Raw genomic sequence first — 20,889 nt, 5'->3', positions numbered from 1 at the left:
AACTTCCACCTAATCCCTGCTGCAATTCTCACGTCTGCCATGTAGAGGAACCAGAGGCAGAGGCAGGATAGACACTGGTAACAACACCAGCTGAAGAGAAGGAATCCTTTTATTCATTTGTGTGTATATCTTCTAAGTTAGGTTACACCAGGGAATCTTCTGGAACTGATCAGAGCCTGGTACATCTGCCCTGAAGACAAAAGCATTTCAAGCAGATGCTCTTGAAAGTCAAGTACAGAAATTCATGCTGTCATCCTGTGAGTGCCAGCAAGGACGTTCTTAAGGGAACAAAGGAGGAGAGGTGAAACATGAGTATCAGTCTTATTGTCCTCTGAATGAGGTATTTCCTGTCCAGGAGTCCGTGTTGAGATAACTGGAGACAGCTTCACCTTTCAGAAAGCAAACTGAAGAGCTTGGAAAATACAGAGCAATTTTACTCTCTACAGAGAAAAGAGTAATTCTTTTCAGCCTCTCAAACTGTTTTTTTATTATTCCTATGTGCTCAGGAAAACAAGCAAGTAAATAACCAGATTAAGGTTCAATACTGAGAGTAACTTTGGCACCATTTTGATAAACCAGCCACAAACGAAGAATCTGAAAGAAGGGCTCCTAGTTCTGCTTTTGAAGCCATGTCAGAATTTTAAAAAAAGAGGTGGAAAAAGAGGACAAAGGCTGAAAGGCCTGTTCAGAATTCTCATGCCTGTTATGAAGGAAAGAAATACTCTAATGATGGCTTTTGTACTGACTGCAAAGAATGAAGAATGGAAGGACCCAAGGAATGAGACACCCACAGTCTGAGCCAGAATGTCAGACTCCTAATTGGGAATAATGTGGCAACAACTGATGCTGTACCAAACTTCCCAACCTCTGGAAGAGATGATGTGGAGTCCTTGTCAGGAATCAGGTTATCTACACCAAACCTGTACTTTCCAAAGCAATCCTTCCTCAACAGAGTATCAAACTGAAGTAAACCAGAATTTCTCCCAGTACTCTTTGCTCTCTGTCACATCCCAACCTGCGTTGAAGACAGGCTTGTAAATGATTTTGTTCCTATTTTTGAGCATTTTCTTTCATACATTTACAACTATTTTTCTCCCATGAGCAGTGATGAGAATTATTTCCCCTGTATCTTTAGAAAGGCTCTTTTGTTTCTTAACAGAAATATAAATAGCACTTTTCAGTCTTCTAGGATATCCCTAAAATCTTACTCAAGTCTGAAAGAGAACATCAAAGGGCTTGTAGTGCTACTTCTGCTGCTGATCAACAAGACTCTTACCTGAGGGCTTTTTTTTTCTATATATAGACTGCAGAAAGAGCATGAGAGCACTTCCCACCCTGGTCATTCATTATGTAATACGTGAAATCTATTTCAAGCTTCCTCATGAAATTTTTAAAGGCTTTCATCTGTCCTATTTTTGCTTCTGCCACAAGATAGGGGAAAGACTCTACATTTCTTACCCGCACTATTTCACAGTCAACATTTAATTCTGCAGCCACAGCTTCAATTTTCTCTCTGCAGACTGAGCCCAGGCTGGTCATGCCATTGTCCCAGTATTTCTTTAGGGTCGCCAGGTCTCGGTCACTAAATTGTGTACGGTCTTGTAACTGTAAGATTAAAAAAAAACAACAGTTAGATTTCTTAAAAAATTGTGCTTATGCTGTTCATTTAATTTCCAGAGGTCTCGCACAGAGGAAGACATACATGTTATACTGCTTCCATGGCTTTTCTGCTAAGTCTCCCTTAAGAATTTGGTTTTAAGTTTGTTTGTTTCATCCAGGGCAGCACAGGGTTCCCTGGGATTTGCTTTAAAGGCAGTGGCAGTGCTCATGCAAGTTGAAAGCACTTCAGCTTGGTTTCAACTCCACCTGATTTTAAAAATTTGTTTTATCTCATCCTATAAGGCCTTACTGAAAATAGCTTTTTTTCCCCTTGTGCTGTTTACTATCTCCACCCAATTTATACAAATTAGTCCTTAAGGCTTTTCAAGTTTCTCACCCTCCCCCACCTAGAGTTCTTTTATCTTACTGTAAACCACAATACATGCATAATTCAAAGAATTCTGCATTCCTCAAGGGAAGACTTTAATGTTCATTTGGTAAGCTTCAGAGTTTAAATTGGTTCCACTGTTCATTTGTGAGTTCCCCAAATCTTTGTGTGTATTTATCAAAATATGTGATAGTAGATTACTGATATAAGGAGTAATACTGAGAAACAAATCCTAGACATCCTACTACTTCATGACCCGTGGTGGGCACACAGTACCAGTCACTTGCAGAACTGACAGGCTTTACCAGAAGTTTTTAGCACAGAATTTTAACTAAAACCTACAGTTTCTTTCTACCAGCCCATGCTTGTCACCTCTCCTGCTATTAAGAGCACATAAATGGAGCAATAAATTCTGTACTAGCAAGTAGTACCCACATGTGCCCAATTTGTCAGTATTTCAGCAGCTAACTTTTGTACAACATGATCATTATTTCAGTACCTGAAATCTGGGTACTTCATTTAAAAACTGTTAAAAAGTTAATTCTACTTTTTTTTTAGCATAAAATGCAATTTTGAAAAACTAGAATAATTTTGCAATCTTGCAGTTACCCATTTTAATCTTTGTTCATCTTCAGAATCCAGTCATTTTTGCCATTTCCTTTTTTAAATGACTGCTTCTCAAAATGTTAGAAGCACCTGATTCTCCTTAATATACGAACATAAAACATACGAACAAAATCTCGTCTCCCTAAAACCACCCCGGGTGGCTCAGTAATGATAATGTATCAGTTATTTTCAAATGTATTACCAACTGCTACCTGCTTTTTTTGTTGGCTACCTTTTAATCTGTTGAAGGACAGAATGAGAGAAGGTGTTTGCACCCTCCCCACCTCCTGGCACCCCCGCACGCTGCCCGGGAGCCGCTCTCCTCTGCACGGGATGCACTCCCAGATGACAACCTGCAGTCTATTTTCATCTAAAAGGAATCCAGTTGGCACATTTCAAGGCTGCTCCAGGATGGGTAGCAAAGTGCAGCAAGTGGACTTTGCCTCAAGAACACCCTGCTGAGCAAAGCTGAATCCCTGGTGCCCATTCACCCTCCGCAGAGGCAATTTCCCTGTACACCTGACTTGAGCTCTCCCTGCCTATGAGCCATTTTCAAAGAACACCAGTAGGGTTATCTCCTGAGTCACTGAAGCAACATCTCCTGTTTGTAGCTAGCTGTTGGCAAAGAAGATTGTAATGTCTGAAAGTGATGGGAAAGCTCTTGTTCCGCAGCCAAGTGCTGAGGAGAGGGAAGGCAGAAAGGAGCAGGATAGCACCGCTCAATCGACATGGAAACAAGTCTCTGAGGCCTGTCCTGCTCTCCTGAATGCTCAGGGCAACTTCACCTCCCCAAGTATACTGAGTGGTTTTTAAACATAAATAAATAACACTTGGTGTTGGTTCTGGAGAGGTCACACTGACAACACTGCTGCAACAATCTACCACTCACACAGCTTAGTGTGTGGTCACCAGGAAAATAAAGTAGAAAATTCCTATTTATTTAATGTGCACAGCTTACAGAACCCCCCCAAAATAGGCTGTGGAAATGTCCCCTCCCCAGCAGAGGGTTGAAATGAGTTCAAACTTCTGTGGCACACACTCTTCCAGTTATCCAAGAAAATACTTCTACTGAAAGAACACAGGGTAAGAATACAGAGCTGCTCAGGGACACCTGGAGCACTAAGCAGACTGCTCACCTGCCCTGCCCTCACAGGATCAGCCCCAGCCTTCCCCTCACGAGATGTAACCAACACTTCAGCCTGCACAAAGCTTAGATCCAGACTACCTACCTCTAACTGACTGTGCCATATCCCTCCTCATGAATTTCCTATGGAAATCACAAACTACAACCAATCACAGGATCACCCCCTTGAAAAAGACTGCAAGTTTGACTCCTGCATTATAAGCTGCTCAAAAATCACATTCTGCTTTTACAGAAGTCTTTTGTGAGGAAAGGGGTAGGATTTCTGCATTGAACATAGAACTCCACTTCCCTCAATGTAGTTGTTAACCTTGTCATGCTTAGTACCATCAGAGGAACCAATGACACAAGAGAAAAACCCCACAGTCCTACAAATACCATAACGTTGGTGTTACGGTGTCTGGTGTCCTTCACTGGAGATATTCAAAACCCGCCTGGACACGTTCCTGTGTGATGTGCTGTAGGTGACCCTGCCCTGGTAGGGCAGTTGGACTAGGTCATCTTTTGAGGTCCCTTCCAACCCCTAGGATTCTGTAAGTCTGTGATGCACCAGTTAGCACAGAAAAAAAAAAAAAAAAAAAAAAAAATCATAATCAGAAGATAACACTGAAAAGTGTCATATTCAGCACAATGCTTTCCACAGCTGGAGACAAGCTGGCAATTGAGTTCATATTTTTCCTTCATTATAACAACTATTATGAATACAATCCTCATCTCCTCCCTTCAGATCCACTGCTTGCTGATTTGAGGCTCAGCTCTCTCCTCAGCAGCATTAACTGTTAAGCTGAATCCTGTCCAGTTACCAGGTCTGTCGCCTGCAGTTGGAAAAGCAGCTCCTTCCAGCAGAAAATAGACCATCAGCTCACAATGAAAAGCAATCCTTGTGAGCAAATTGAATCAGCAGTTCTGAGGAGGGCAGGGTTAAACCCTGCTTATCCCCCTGACCTCTCAAGTGTAATAACAACATTCTTATAAGAGATGACCCAGTTTATTATAGACATTCCTGGCACAGTGCCAAGCCCTTCATAATACCCACTGTGCGTGCAATATTTGTGGTGCAAATCTAGTGTCTATAATTGGGATGAATAATTGCATTGCAGTGGAGTGTCCTCATCCTGCCTTTTATGAGAGCCAGCTTTTTTAGATCAGTTTTTATGCAGCAGTTGAAAATGTTTCAGGCCACATGCACAAAAGCTGGACACAATCTTCAGAACAGAAATAAAATACACGTTAAAAATATGAAAGAACTAGAGCTTTAATATAAATGTAATAACTGTTGCATTTAGGTTGCAGGCAGCTGAGCCCTGTATGTTGTTACCAAAAAAAGAGAGGTTTATTTAAATTGCAGTGAAATAATACTAAATCAAGAGTTCAGTTCTGATGTTCTGTGATGAAATGTTCTAAGGTAATGGTTATTTTTAGCAAGCAAACCTCTCACAACAAATTTTAGTCGCTACTGCCCAAAAACTCTGCCATGGAGAAACAGCAAGAAATCTCAGAGAGCAATGCTTCTTTTGCACATTTTCAAGGATCTTTGAAGTTGAGTTAAAAGTAGAGTAGGACCCTCACCTCCAATATTCTCTAGCAACCTTGGTATCTTATAAACTGCAGGCACTTCTTACTTGATGTTACTCTCAATAAACATGTCCAATCTCCTTTTGAGCTGCCCTAAGGCTGCCTTCATTTGATACCCACTCTTCCACTGAATACACAGGTCTGTGTTTGCTCCTCCACACCTTTCATATTTAAGATCTCCCTCACTCTCCTCCACTCCCTCCCAGTCTGAAGAGCTGCAGCCCATTTTGTTGGTCACTATATGGCTACTCCAACCCTTGCTGTTCCTGCATCTCTGTTGTATTTTGGGGAGGAATGAGAAGGTCAGATGTGCACACAGTATTCAAGGTAGGAACAAATCCTACATTCTTCTGTGTGAGCACAGTGTTATTTTGCTTTTTTCCTAACAATGCAGCATTCAGCTCTCTGAACTCTGACACTACTTAATGGTTGAGTTTTTTGGAGGAGTATAAATTAATATCTCAAGATCTTATTTTTACATAATAATATAGTTCTGAATCAATCATTCTACCTCTGTTCTGCCTTCCTCATCTGCACCACTTCATATTTTTCTTACTCTTCAGTTTACTATATTTGATTTACCATACACACATTCTGAAGGTCTCTGTATAGTGCTAGGTCCCCTAGCACTACCAGCACATTTATCCTCATTAAAGCTACACCAGATTCCACATTCCTTCAGCTGGAGGTTTGAAGTTCAGGTTTCACAGCTGTCACAAAGCTGTGCCCCGTGTCAGGGATCCAGAACCAGTCCTGCTGCTCTAGCTGGACACGGCTGCACACACACAGCCTGGCTGCCCATGCAGGAGCAGAGCTCAGAGGCATCTTTGAAAGGATGGCATTTTCTGCAGACAGATCCACTGCATGCACTTCCACCCAGTTGAGCCCCAAAGAGTCCCTGGCTATACAGGATTCTCCCTGGGGGGAAGAAAAAAAAAAAAAAAGGCAGCTGGTAGCAGTAATTACCAATTCAGAGAGCTGTTTCCCAGACACTGCCTTTCCCCACAGCTTGAGGGTTCCCCTCTCATCACATGAGCAGTTAAGTACCCACCACAAGATGGAGAAATAGTGTACCTGAAGGTCCCTAGCAAAGCAACTGATCAGGAGTGAGATGCTACTGCCAGCTTCATTGGTAGAGCAGGGGCTAGAGCAGCAAGCTGCACAGCCCTCAGGCAAGAAGGTGCTTGGAAATGGACTGCAAGCCAAACAGCTTCTGAGGGCACGCTTGGACTATTCCTGCTAACACACTGCTAGTGCTCAAAGGTGGATTTCTGGAAGAGAGACTTTCTGCATCTTTTCCCACTGGTTAGGTAAGCTTGAAGTTGGAAGTAGGAATGGATGGAAGTAGGACTGATAAACATTTAATTAGTGCCACAGCTTATAGAGAGCTATAACTGCTCCAAAACTCAGCCAAAATTACATATATTCTATTAATATGTATTTCTAAACCAAACACAGCTAAGAAGATGATAAAAAAGATCAGTGCAATAGAATAGTCTAGCCAAAAATACCCTCGAAAGTCCAGTGACCTCACTCTACAATTTCTAAAACCAACTTCCAATCCACAACACATGGTTCTGCTTGAGGCCTTTGAAATAGTTAAGCAGCAAATGTCCAGCCTCAAAGTAAACTGATTTTCAGGTGGTAATGATCATGATCTATTCATGTCTTCCCTGTATTTGACTAAAAAGTCAAATGTGCTTTTCCATTTCCTGGCCAGATCTGAAGTTCTTTGCAGCCTACAGGATCACAGCACACAGTAAGCCTAGGTGATCTGTGGACCTTAAGTGCAAAATATAACAAAAAGATGTATTTTGTCTGAAACTGTGATTTGCCTTCCCTTTGCATCCATTGAAGGATTGCTGTTGGGAGTAGTGAAGAGGTGCTGTTGACAGCAAGAAGGTCATGACATGCTATGTGTGTTACCATCATCTGAAGAGGTGCTGTTGACAGCAAGAAGGTCATTACCATCATTTAATGTAAACATTAACACAGTGAAATACCTTGAGATATGTGGTGACTTATTTCACAGGAGGGAAAACATTAACTGGATATCCAAATGACACAGAAGGTATGAACAAGGACAGCATTCACAAGTCAGTCCTGTGGAGATCTTTGAGTTGCCTTGTCAGTCTCTCTTGCTGAAGATTGACTGTTTTTGTTAGACATGCTCAAAACTGCTTGACTAAAATACAAAGTTTTCTTCCCTCTGCCCTTCTAGCAGAGGAGAGGAGCGGGATGTGAACAGATGAAGAGAACTTTCACAAATTAATATTGGTATAGTTTTAAAACAAATGGTACAACTGAGGTGCACTTTGATTTCAGGCAGTTGTAATCCTTTTTATCCTTCCACCACTCTGTGAAAAACCAAACATCAATCCTTTCATAAAGGGCAATGCCCTGCAGAGACACCATGGCAGAATTCAGAACTCTGTTATTTCCACAAAGCCTTTCTCATGAATAACTGAGAGGGTGGTATTTCTAGACTAACATTCATTAACAGTCAGGATTACGTCACCTCTCAGCATAGCTGAGCAGCCTAGAAAGAGTTTCTGCAAAACTGCACAGCTTTTATTTCTCTCTTGATGCAGTTGAAGGACAGGGCAAGGAACACAAAACATCAAGGCAAGAGATTAAAAATTCAGATCATCTAAAAGACGATCTTCTCCATTTTAAACAAAATACAGATTAGCTTTTTTATTGCTTGAATGGCAGTAATTGCCATAATGGCAGTTCTACAACTCTACCCATTCTATTTCTGTTCCCTCATGCTCTTTCTTCAAAAGAACTTCACATTTGAAGCTGAAGTTTCTGAGGAAGTAGGAGCTTTTTCTTTTTTTTTGTTGTCTTACACCTGTGTGTGCACAGCAGTTTTAGAGTGCCAACTCCTAAACTTGTCTCCTTTAAGAAGGCTAATTATGCATTCAAACTGGAAAAATTGCATCCAAAAAGCTGGAAACAGAGTCAAACCAGACTGTATTAACCAACAGGCTTTAGGCATTTAATTGATTAAAAAAGACACAGGAGTAAAGGTGCCCTAATAACCATCCTTAATAAAGCAACATCCACATCCCTGAAGGTTTTAAATGTATTGCAGAAATTTATTCCACAGCTTGTGTCAGATACCCAGCATGACCACCAAGCCTCACCAACTGGTGCAGTGCTGGGAAGGAGGGGACAGCATCCTGCCCCACTCCCTGCCCTGCTCCCAGCCACTGCTGGCTCTGGCACTCACCTGACCCCCATTCAACTCACTAAGGACAAACTCAGCAGAATATGTATCTGACAGGTCAGATGTTTGACCTGGATCACCTTGCAATTAGATACTAGCACTGGTGCTATGGATGAGGTGGCAGTGAACCAGCAGGGAGAGGGGGGGGAACCTCACCCTTTCAACAGTGATGTAGGAGATCAGCTCAGCCAAACAGTGATATTGTGCTCTAGGACACTCAGCAGCTGCTTGATGTTTTCAAAGGTCATTCAGCGACAGAGGGAATGTGCATTTCAGAAAAGGGGTACTTGAAAAAAAGTTTACTCTAGAGAGTGAGAACTTGGGGGAGGAGGGGAAAGATGGAATGAGCAACAACAGGGCTTGTTTAAAATACTGTTTCCTCTGGAAGATGATCTTATAAAATGTTACCTATATAAACAGAAACAAGTGATACTACCAATGTCTGCAGAAACTACAGTTGAGACCTAGCAAAATCTGAGAGAAAACACTTAATATGATGGTCAGCAGAACTGACATGCTCTTCAAAGTGAAGTTAGCAGTCTGTCCTTGAAGGGAAATGCTGAACAGTAATCACACACAAGAGTTGAACAGAAGTGTTATCCTGACAAAAGCTGTTCCATACCTTGTATTATGGTTTGGAGTAATTTGTGAATCGAGGTCACCAACCTGGCTGATTCTGCCTAATGTGACATGACATATATGTGGATAAAATTAGACCTGATAAAGTTACTACAGACAGCATGGACCAACTCTGTGCATGTGCAGAGCAGCCAAGGAAGGAGTTACTCTCAAGCATTCAGTTGCTTCAATTAACAATCTTTTCTCTTTCAATATAAAAAATCTGAGCTCTAAACTCCCAGTCCTTATAAATTCTAATGTTGTTTCAGCTAGCAGCACAATTCATGTAGGTGGGCTTCACATTGCTTGACACAGGATTATGACCTTGAGTTGCTTTTAAAGATATACATCACCTTTATGTTAACTGAAACATTGTATCTGCAGACAGTGTTTGTTTTGGTCAAAGTATGAAGGGAAAAAAACAAACCCAGGCAAGGTAAATAGAACTGACATTTTAAAAAATTGCATTTTTATAAACTTTTCATTCTTTCACTTGATGCATTAGATACTTAAATGGAAAGATACTTACTGCTCTTTTTCTGGAACAACCTGTAATCCAAGGCACAGTAAGGTTTCCTGAAATCTGCAGAGGGGAAGGAGGAAACAGAACAGAAAACAACAGCAGCTTAGGTTGCTGTGACAGCCAATACTGAGCAGCTTTCACAAGATTTCAATATTGTGCATTCAATTTCTGTAAGAATGCCTTAAAAACAGGTTCAGATTTAAAAGCAAAACAAAGTCACCCTTAGCCTTACTACTGTAAGAATAAAAAGAAAACACTGTTCCTTTGGGTTATAGTAAGACAATTCAACAGCAACTTGGGTGTTTCTGTACTTTTGTTATCTCAAAACTCGTATTTCAGAACACAAGTTTTCACTTTCAATCTGTCACAAGCCCAGCAAGATTAATCAGACTGGAGTCAGCCAAGGGCCAACGCCAGACAACTGCCATCACATATTTTTCAATTTAATCAGTTAAAATTCAGAAAAAAAATGCTATAATGTTAGTAACTGAACTATTCAATGTCAGATGTTAAATAATTGCATATTAGCTGAAAAACTACAGCCATCAGGCTGAAGAAGGAAGGGGAAAAGCTATTAAGGCAAAGGTTAGCTGCCTTTATTCCCATTGCTCCTCCACTATTCCCAGAGGTCAGGCTTTATTAACTAATATTCTTGGACTACTTTTCCTGGCCATTTGAAATGTGTCATAGCCTGGAATATTATAGGTTTATTTAGGATTCTGTGTTCATCTTCTGCTGCAGACAAGCAATGCTTGAGGGACTAAACATAGCTCTTGAGAGATTAATCAATCTCAAGTCATTACACACACTATATATGTGAGGAAAAGAAATCCACGCACTTCTGCTGACTGTATCAAACCATGCTAATAGTTTTTGTATTTGCAAGTGCTCTACTGATGAATCTTGCAGCATGAGCATAACCAAATATAGAATACCTGGTACAATTTGTCCAGTGTACAAGCTCATAAGATACTTTTATTCTTCCAGCTTTTAGCTGGAAGTGCTTGGAAGTTACCTAAGGTCAGACACTTTCCCATTACAGCACAAGCCAAGCTGAGGGGGGTTAGAAATGAACACACTCCCCTCCTAAGAGCAAGTCTGCATCAGCTTTTGAGTCTAAAATATTAATTTCTTAGTTGCACACACATATTTTGGCAATTCTGTGTAATCAAGTTATGTCTATTACAGTTCTGTATCCCACACAACAGCTTTACAGCTCAGGATCCACTGTAAATGTGTCCTCAGTATCCACCCAGATGGTTTCTCTTCACAAATCAAAAGTGGGGCTCCAGAAAAAAAGTGCTTTTCTATGTGAATAAAGCAATCAGTCTGGCAGAGCACTAACAGTTACTTGAAAGACAAATGCACACATGATCTGACAGGTATGTGTCAAATACAATCAAGTTTCTCTCAGTATAACTTCCTGAAAGACAAAATCATTTCAAACTGTCTCTCCAAAAAAGGCACAAGGGTTGGGGCTTTCTGTGGGGGGTGTTGCTTTTTGAGTGAGCTGGAGAGTTTTCCTGCATCCACAGGTGTAACTCCAGTCCTAGACCAACTGGGACAGCTACTGTGAGTTGCAAAAATGACAACCTGAAATATCTTCCTCAGAGAAGATGCTGTGTCTCAAGAGTCAGCAGCTCTGGCAGACGCTAGAGGAAGTTCAAAGGCACTGCAAGACTTCCGTATTACCAGTGCTGGACCTTAATTCAAGTGATTACACTATATAAGGTCCCTAAATAATCCTTTCTCAATTCACCTGTAGATACACTGTCCCAAACTCAGTGCACTGGATGAAACCCAAAGCCCCAGCCCAGTTGCTGTGTGTCCCAGCATCACCTGAGACCATGCTCACTGCTGCTGTCCTCCCCACAGTACCACAGGTTCTCCCCAGTCCTGCAGCTGGAAGCATTTCATCCCAGAAATGAAGTGGACAAACTCCTGTGACAAACACAATTCTGCTTATGTTACAAGTATCAGGCAATGAGTATCAAAAACTTTGTTTCAGTCTCTTCAGAGAAAACCATATCCCATGTCTAGCAAAAAGCTGTGCTGCCCAAAGTTGCAAGACCGTCCTCCTCTTGTCTTCAAAAGACTCTAGGGAAGTAAACAAATCACTTTGACACATTAAGAAAGCACCCCACCAAATAAAAATGGAGTCCCATTTCCTTAAATAAAGCAACCTTGCAGCTCATTTATATAAAGCAGCATCCTTATAAGTGAATATCAAAAATATCAAATAAATAACTATATCCTATCCTGACACACTGGCTGCAAGGCTTAGTTCTTTCCCTTGAAGGAGACAGGGTTCAATTAGATACCTGTGCTTCGGTGTGTATAACAAAGTAATTAAAAATACATCTCCTTTCAACAGTACTTCTGTGCCTTAGGGCTGGGGGGAAACCAAGACTAAATCACAATTCAGCCTTGAGGGCCAGCAAGAATAGCCTCTTCAGTTCAATACAGTCAAAGCCAAACAAAGAAAAGTGACTAGGTAGGACAATTTGTTTACTGAAACTGCTCAGGCATTAAAATTGATCACTTTATTAAATTTACCCTTACATTACACTAACATGAATTTGATTAACTGAACCAGTAAAGAAGCTATTACTAATTGCTAATTATACACCCCACCAATGTATGACAGTAATTACTTCATCAAACAACGAACACACAGCCCTGATTTTGAAGAAGCATTGGATGTTTCACTACTCCAACAATCATGTAGCTCGGGTTTAATCTATTTTAAAATTTAGGAAGATTTCCCTAAGTTCGAGGATTTCCATTCTTAGGCTGAGGGATAAATTTGCTAAACACAGGCAATAAAATTAAGAGAAACTGACTGCATACAAAACAAGTCTCATCCTGCCAATAGCACCTGCTATAAAATCTGTGTCTCTGGATAATGTATAAAAATTATTAAGCTATAAGGCAGTGCCTGCATGAAATAACAGTCACACTGGAATTAATTTGAAAGGGGAGGAGTCATAGGAGGGGGTTAACCTAGAGCAGAGCTGATTATTCCCACAAAATACATTACAAGCCTAGCAGGGTACACTATTTGTTGCACATGACTTTGAAGGCAGTAAGTGAAATTTTCTTGTCAATGCGACAAACAAGTGTTGGAAATGTCACTGTCATACACTAACACCTCTTAGGACACAGAATTTAATTTTTGCATTGTTCTGGAATGCTCTAAAAACTCCCAGCAAGGAACATGAGTGATCTGGAAAAATCAGCACTGTTGTTTCTTCAAGGTGCTACTGTATCTGGCCAGGCTGTAGGACACTGGTCCTCTGGAGCTTCCATAGAGCCATGATACTACATGCATGGACCTCAAAGGTTTTGCCTTCCCTTAGAAATACTTTGATACTGAAGAGTGTCATTTCAGAGGTTCACAGCATGAATGCTTACAGCAATAAATAATAGCAACCTGCCCAGCTTTTCCAAGGTTTAAAACCATGGAAAGGTAAGGGACACCACAGGAAACAGGGGCTCCCACAGTCTAAGGAGCATTCCCAATTCGACAGAACAGGGTCTCTGAGACAGGCATGGAAGTCAAATGGGATAGACTAATTTTTCACTTACCAGAAAAATAGGTACATTATTTTAACAGGGAAAAAAAATTAAAATAAATAAGTTAGAAGATCTCCTTTATCTGATCCATACCACACCACACAGATGGATAAAATCTCGCCTACTGTGAACTCCTCAAGCTGTTTAAAAGGACTCCATCCCTACCATCCCTATTCCCAAAAAAATCCCAAATCGCAGTTACTGCAATTTTCATTTAAGAATTAAAAAAAAACAACTCTTGCTATTTATTAATACTCTTGGAAAAGGGCATAAATAAGAACTGCAGATGTCCCATTGACTACACAGAATCTAGTCTAGAGTATATGTGCTCCTCTAACCTCAGGATCACCAAGAAAAGCAATAATTCTGCTCACAAGTGGCACTTAATTGGACTCAAAAACTTTCTTTGAGAACCTCAAGGGACAGGCACAAGTCGGAAAAAAGAAAAAAAAAAAACAGGAAAAAACCCCAAGCCAAACACCACAAACCAGCTTCTTAAAGTATCGTTTCCTATCCTAGTGAGCAATGCACAAGAATAGAGACCGTGATGTTTGCATGGTTGGCTTTCAGGATAAATTTAAAAGGTAATAGCAGGCAAATGCACAAAGCTAACACATAATGTATCACAACCTGTCAGTCTTATGACTTTTATCTCAGTGTTTCTAGACTATGCCATGCCAGGTGGCATAAAAACCCATGAAACAAAACAAAAATCAATTTGGATGTTTCCTCTACAATTGTCTCTCATCTAGTTATAACAAAACATACAAAAAAATAGCTGTTTCTGTGTTCTACCTTTTTCTGAAGATATTTTAGTTCTTGAATTAGCTGCATTTAATTTTCTTCTCCCAGTAGAACTGAAGGGACTCTTAAAGGATGAGGAAATAACAGGATTGAGTGTAAAATCAGCATTTAAGTTAGATGCTGTGGGAGAGATGCTTACTTAGTGTTTCAAATCATCTTTACTAGTTTGCAGGAGAACTTAATCCCTGACTGAAAAGAGGTCCAAGAGATTGGCAACTGCCCAGGGAGTAAAGACAGTGCTGATAGAAGAGCTAATCCCAGCTGACATTAATAAGGGCGAGCAACTGTACAGCACAAATATGACAGCACAATCCCACCTTCTGCCCTGTGCCACATGCACATTATGTCTACAGAGGAACAGCCAGGGGTATTGCTGTGACATGTGCTGCTGAGCCATGTCAGGACAGCACGCACCCCCATTCACAGGTACAATTCTTCTGTCACCAGAGTTTATCTATTAAACCTATGAGGCCCATCTTGATCTTCAAAATACATCTACCCACTGCAGCCATGGGCTCTGCTGCACAGGTAACAGCACTGCAGTCCTACCTGAACTTTTGTTTAGGAAGAAATTCTCTCTACTGAAGGATGTCAAGGGAGCACAGCCTGCAGAAAGGTGAACCTATGGCTTACCAGCTATCAACTTGAAAAGAAAACAGTCCTTATCTACAACCCTGTCTTCAAGGTCTGAAGACAGAGAAAAACTGATGGATTACCTGGTAATTATTTTGGTTTTGTGACAGCCTCAGTTGACTTGAAGATGTAAAATGAGGAGAAAAGGTACTTCTTGATGGGTTAGTAGTGTTATACAATGTGCTGGATGTTGTGTGCAATGAGGTCCGTGCAGGCAAGTGGTAGTCTCTGTTATGATACAGAACATTGTCAGGCACGTCCCTGGCATTCACCATCTGTGAACTACAGCTCACATTTCTTCCTGGCCCAGACAAGGCTGCGCTTTGGTTCTCTGCTCGAACAGAACTGCTGCTCTCACAGTATCTGGAATAGCTTTGTATTTGTGCTCCCATGGACGCTAGTTCCTCTTCTCTAGCGTATTCGTCGTCCACGTCCCCCGTTTCCATGGCAATGGACAAAGAGCTGCCCTCCACGGGGCAGTGTCTCTGCACAGCACTGCCCCCCACCAGCCTCTGGGGTTGATCCGTAACCGCCAGCGAAAACACTTCCCGGATCTCCAGGTTTTGGGTGCTACAAGAAGGGTCCCTGGCATTAGCCCTTTGCCCAGGGGGCACGTGTGACACGAGAGCTGCGTGTTCTGGTTTGTGTAACCTCTGACATGCCAGGGGTTCAGCTTTGCAGGGTCTGTGGCATATCATGGGTTTCTGAGGTAACACCAGCTCCGCTGTCTGCATGGAGGAACTGCCGTAGCTTTTCTTGGTGTGGCTATAAATGGAGTTGGCAGAATTCAGGACGCTTGTTTGCCTCGATAAAATAATAGTCTTTTCCCCTACTAATAGGGAAGCGTTTTTACAATGTGGTACTTGCCGTCCTAGAGGGATGTGCTGCTGCTGAAACTCTGTGTCACCTTTTCCTGGGAGGCGTGGAATTGAGGTTTTATGGATTTCTGCCATTGAAGAGTTTGTCTGTTTGGTGGATCCTTGTCTACCAGATGAACTAGCAGGACTATATATACCAGTAACTATGACATCGTTGTTAGAGGAGGTCCAAGTAGACTGCTGGCTTTGGGATCGAGCAATATTTACCACATTTCTAACTGCTGCTTCTGGAGGTACTGAGAGAGTAGAAGGGACAGTCCCTGGGGGAGTGCCTCCAGATTCTAGAGCACTCTTGCTGCTCATCTTCCTTCGCTTATTGCCAACCCACGTCTGCGAACAACAAACAACAATGACAACAAACACAAAACAAAGCATTAAATACGCAGAAAAAAAATTAGGCAATTCCATTTTTAAGCTGATTTGATGAAATGTTAAGTGTTCAAGTTGAGAGCTCGTTTTACAAATATGTAAATAATTTACTGATTATGCAGAATCTGAACAATACAGTGTGTAAATCCATGTCTCTTGTGATTGGGATTCATACACGAATACACACAAGAACCACAGTCTCAATTCCAAAGCTACAGTTTCTCAAAAATCCTGAGACTGTGTTCATGTCTCCTGTCCCAAAGTTACCCGTAAGGTTTATTTCATTGACACTGATGTGACTAATTCCCTCATATTTAAATTTTTGATATTTATGATCTTGGGATGCAGAATCATCGCTTAGGTATGTAACTAAACTTTTGTAGCCAAGTAACTGAGAGATACGACCCTCAAAACTGCCTTGGAAAGGAACTACAAATTGTTGAATTTAGATGACAGAGGAAGAAAACCAATTTTCTGTCAGACAATTACAAAACTATTTTGTGAATTATTTAGGTCTATAGACTAATTCCTCCTCTGCAGAAATCAAGATCTCATGTCAAAACCTGGTTTACAAATACACCTATAGGCAAGATTAGAATTACCAGGATTAGACTCCAACAGAAGTTTGCTATTATGGACATTTCTGAACCTAACAATGACAGTACATAGTTTTGTGTAAAAGACAGCAGAGAAAAAAGTATTTGAAAAATGCAGGAACTGTGGCAGTTGGTGCACAGGGTAAAATGTACTGCTGCTTTAAACACACAGGAAAGCCTGTCCTGCAAGTAACACAGTAATATATAGCTAAAATAACTGAAGGAGAAAGATTAATTTCAGTATTTCAAGATAGAGTTAATCTGGTGGAAGCATCAGTTCTAACACTGCAAGAACATACATCCCCTAACTATTCCTGGAAATCTTCATGATCAGATAGACAAGACTGACTCAGTCCTTTCACCTCAGTACATCTGTACCAAATATGAGGGCACAAGTGAGCAGGATACAAGTGCCAAAGAATGAAAAAGAAGCTTTTGCATCTGCTTGTGCTGGTTCTGAAAATAATCAGATATAATACAGAGATACAACAAGAGTTTTCTACACCTCTCTGGGTACCATCTGCTGCACACCTAAAACCAAACCAAAGCAGGGTCTCAACATCCAGCAATGCAAACAAGTTGATTTAATCACTGAACTCCCTCAGCCCCTTAACAAACTGCACCCACTACCTATCTTGGCTTTCCATCTCATCACATGACAGAAGGGAATCTTTCTTCACGTGCCAATACCTGATAAGGATGTAAAGAGATTTCTCTACAGAAAAATACACAACCTTGCTATACAGAAGCATTTCATTCTACTCATTTTTGTTACCAAATTTTACAACATGCCTAATTTGAGACATGATTTGTTGCATGCAGTAAAATCTCATTTACTAGTGATAACATTTTTCTTCTCAAAAGCAAGTTTAAATACACCAATTATAGCCACAGACAGCAAGTAACTTTCCTTTATTGCAGAAAATAAATTCAGAAGATCAAATTTTATTTTATTTTTAATTTCTGCTCAGTCAGTAAACTTCCAAAATAGAAATTTTAATTAGAGATACTGCAAATTTTGGACCAGGAAAAGAGATTGCAACCAAACCTTTCCAACTGTATAAAATTAAAATCTGAAGTCTCAGTCATGGTTTTCCAGAAAATAAATTCATTCAGAGAAGTGCAAATAACTTACTAGCACTGCTGTTCACTCGGGATTAATGTACAGTTTTGTGACAGCCTGAGTCATATTTGCCACTGCTGAAAGGGTCCCATTCTCCTGATCAGGTCCCCAGCATCTTCCCCCACCATCTAACCAAAAGCACCCACCTGAATGATCAGTAAGCGCAACTCCCCCAAAAGGTATAAAGCTGAATTTGCAAACGAAAAATTAACAAAAGCTTTGGTAAAGTTAGCAAATTTAACTGGGATACTTTGAAAAGGAATGAATGCAAGAGATGACCAGCACAAAAAGAAAGACAGGGGAAAAAACTGCAGAGCTGGGACATGGGAAAAAGTACCAAACCTCCCAATTTTAGCACTGTAAGACATTATCGCAGAGAAGAATTACATGACACTATCCTTGTAGACTGAAAGGGAAGCTCTACACTGTCACCAGCTTGATGGTGATGGTATTAATTTGGGATGTGACAGAGCAGCCAATTACAAAATGCACTAAGGGAGACAAATATTTGTTTAAATGAAGTGCCCCAACCTGTAAGTCTGGGGAGTACTTTCACCAACACTGGGAACATCACTGAAATTCTTAACTCTTATTTAGGATGAGAAGAAGCTCCCAGAAAAGATGATGAACCACAAATACAGATGCAAATAATTTTACCTAGAATTTAAGAGACCTTGATTTTACATTCCCAGTTTGAACCAGACAGAGCTGGAACTTCAGATTGTCCCACAATCCAGATACACACCGCAGAAGGACCCTCAGTGGCACTTGGCCATTAGATTTGACTAGAAATTCCATCCTAAATCTGAAGATTACATGTCCTCAGGAAATCTTCCATGAGGTATAAAAGAATAACAAAGCTTTAACTGTTCTGACAGCTGCTGTTGTACTATGGGGAGAACCCCTCAGCCACCTCCCTGGCCAGCACTCAGTGACACTGGGAAATTAAGACTCACAGAACTTATGCAGTTTATCAAGTCCTATTGTTCACATTTCATGTAAAGACAAGAAACAACCAGCACCAGTATGCTAATATTAAAAACCAGGCCACTCAAACCTGGCATAACTGGAATACTTCTCTATTAAATCTCAGGAGGGTTTTTTCCCCTGGAGTAACTACCACATTTCCTAACTTTGAAAGGAATAATGTATTTTTATGTATTGGAGTAACAACATCCTTAGAGTAGACAACAAATCCCACCCCATACTTAGGATTTTTTTTTCAATCTAGCTCAAAATAGGAAAGACTAGATGTAGTCCTATGGGACAAGGCTATAGAAACCCTGATTTGGAAGAAGAATATAGTCAGAGTTATGACACTTGAATTGTAACAGTTATATTTAGGGAATTCATGTTCCTAATACAGTCATATCTGCTGAAACTCAAGTATCACTTTGCTAGACATTGGGCAAAGAAGTACTCATCTCTGTCCAAGAGTTTTATAGAAAAAGAAAAAAAAAAAAAGGGAGCACATGAGGAGAGGCAGAAAGGAGAGGTGTAAAGAAGAGAAAGGTAAGATCATAAAAATATCTGACAATTGCAGGACAAATGCTGGGTATGTTTCCATTGCACTTCACAAGTAGGAAGAAAGTTTAAGTATTGCAAAATAAGGATTCAATAAGTGAAGTAAAATAAGGAAAAAAGCCATGTTATATTATTGTTGTAAGGGAAATAGAGAGGAAAAGGAAAATACAGAGAGTGAATGAGGACCACAAACAGGAGAGACTGGCTGCCTCCTCTGGGTCCTTCAATCAGAATAAAAATAGAAAAACAGATCATTAGCACCAGATTCCTGTTACAACTGTTGGAGTGTTCCAGAGAGTCTGAATTTCTCACTGACTTTCAGAACTTTCCAGCACCTAGAACCAAGAAAGTGTCTTAATATTTCCAGAGTATTTTGAGGGAGGGGAATCCAAGACTTAGGCAGGAGAGTTTCCTACTGTCCATATACCACTGGTATACCACTTAAAAAAACTAGACTGGTCTTACTTCTTCCTCTTCAGTATCCAGTGTTGCAGCAACGTCTGGTAGCTCCACTACTGTTATTTTTTCAGCCAATGCTTCACAATTTCTATTTCTGCTCTGAGACAACAGCCATTTTGTTGTTTACTGTTTCACAAAGGGATTATTAATTCCCTTCCCATAGAATTCATAGACTTTGGAAGTGCTTCTGTTAGCACTTGTGACATTCTTCTGTTTTAAGAAAAGAATGTATTCACTGTAAATAACCACAAGGGACCACAATATTTATGATTGTGACATAGAATACAAATCTGAGTGTGTCAAGGGAAATGCTTCCACAATTATTCCCTCAAATACATTAGGCTATAGAAATTCGTTTAACTTAAGAATAGTCTCCTAATAACATGACCTTTCTTTGATGTAATACATTGCACAAGGTTTCTATAGGGCACTCTAATTTGCAATGTAATAAACTAAAAAGAAATCCAAAACCCAAACCAAACCATCAACAAAAGACAAACAACAAAAAAACCCAAACAACAACAGAAAAAGAATCACTCCTTGTGCAAATCCAGGTCCCTGCTAAATACAGCAGTCATGTGAAGACATTTCAGCAAAAACAACCTATAAACAGGCTCTCTGGATAAAAATGAATGTGACACACATACTGAAGTCTGATTTAAGACAAGTATGAAGTTAAGAGACTCCAGTCCTCTACAGATGTTTTATGTAAAGAAATGAATGTGTATTAATTTAACATACAAATTTGGAAGGCCTCAGTACTTACCCTGACTACACTGAAGTCCAGTTTAGTTTCTTGTGCACACTGTAATATGAGCTGAAAGCAATTTTTACTTTGATTTGTCATTCCATTTTCATAATAACGCTGTAATATCCTTTGTTGTTCTACAGTAAATACAGAACGCAGATTCATCTAAAAATAAAAGAAGATACTCTGAAAGTTGGAATAAAAACTTCAATACTTGCAGAAAGCACAGGCCCTCATGTATTCTTGTTGTGATAACACTAAGTGTTGACATGTTTTCTTTACAGAGTCCTTTACCATCGCTTTTACTTACTTTCCAAAAAAAACCTCTTACAGTCAGCATCAGTGATTCCTTTGTGACAGACTCTAATCGATCAGGTGAGTTACATATTTGGGATAACACTGACAGTCTTTCATAAATATACAAATATCACATTGTGTTGCTAAGTCCAAGAGCCTATCATTTAAAAGAAAAACGTTTCTCCCTTAAAAAAAAAAGG

At 40.3% G+C, this 20,889-nt stretch overlaps 1 protein-coding gene across 1 annotated transcript in view; it reads right to left on the bottom strand.

Moving 5' to 3' along the window:
- The window catches only part of HDX (highly divergent homeobox), a 34,572-nt gene extending 14,015 nt beyond the window's left edge, over positions 1-20,557 (bottom strand). Inside the window, exons 1-4 of the mRNA XM_009996577.1 lie at positions 20,411-20,557; positions 14,779-15,903; positions 9,689-9,742; positions 1,459-1,605 (exon numbers count right to left, since the gene is read on the bottom strand). Coding sequence (XP_009994879.1) covers positions 1,459-1,605; positions 9,689-9,742; positions 14,779-15,903; positions 20,411-20,557 — 1,473 coding nt within the window. The remainder of the gene's footprint in view (positions 1-1,458; positions 1,606-9,688; positions 9,743-14,778; positions 15,904-20,410) is intronic.
- Positions 20,558-20,889: the final 332 nt, after the last annotated feature.

This window comes from Chaetura pelagica, unplaced genomic scaffold (assembly GCF_000747805.2).
Source record: "Chaetura pelagica isolate M959 unplaced genomic scaffold, ChaPel_1.0 scaffold103, whole genome shotgun sequence".
Taxonomy (NCBI): Eukaryota; Metazoa; Chordata; class Aves; order Apodiformes; family Apodidae; genus Chaetura; species Chaetura pelagica.
The sequence above is the reverse complement of the archived record's forward strand: the minus strand, read 5'-3'. Positions and strand labels throughout refer to the sequence as shown.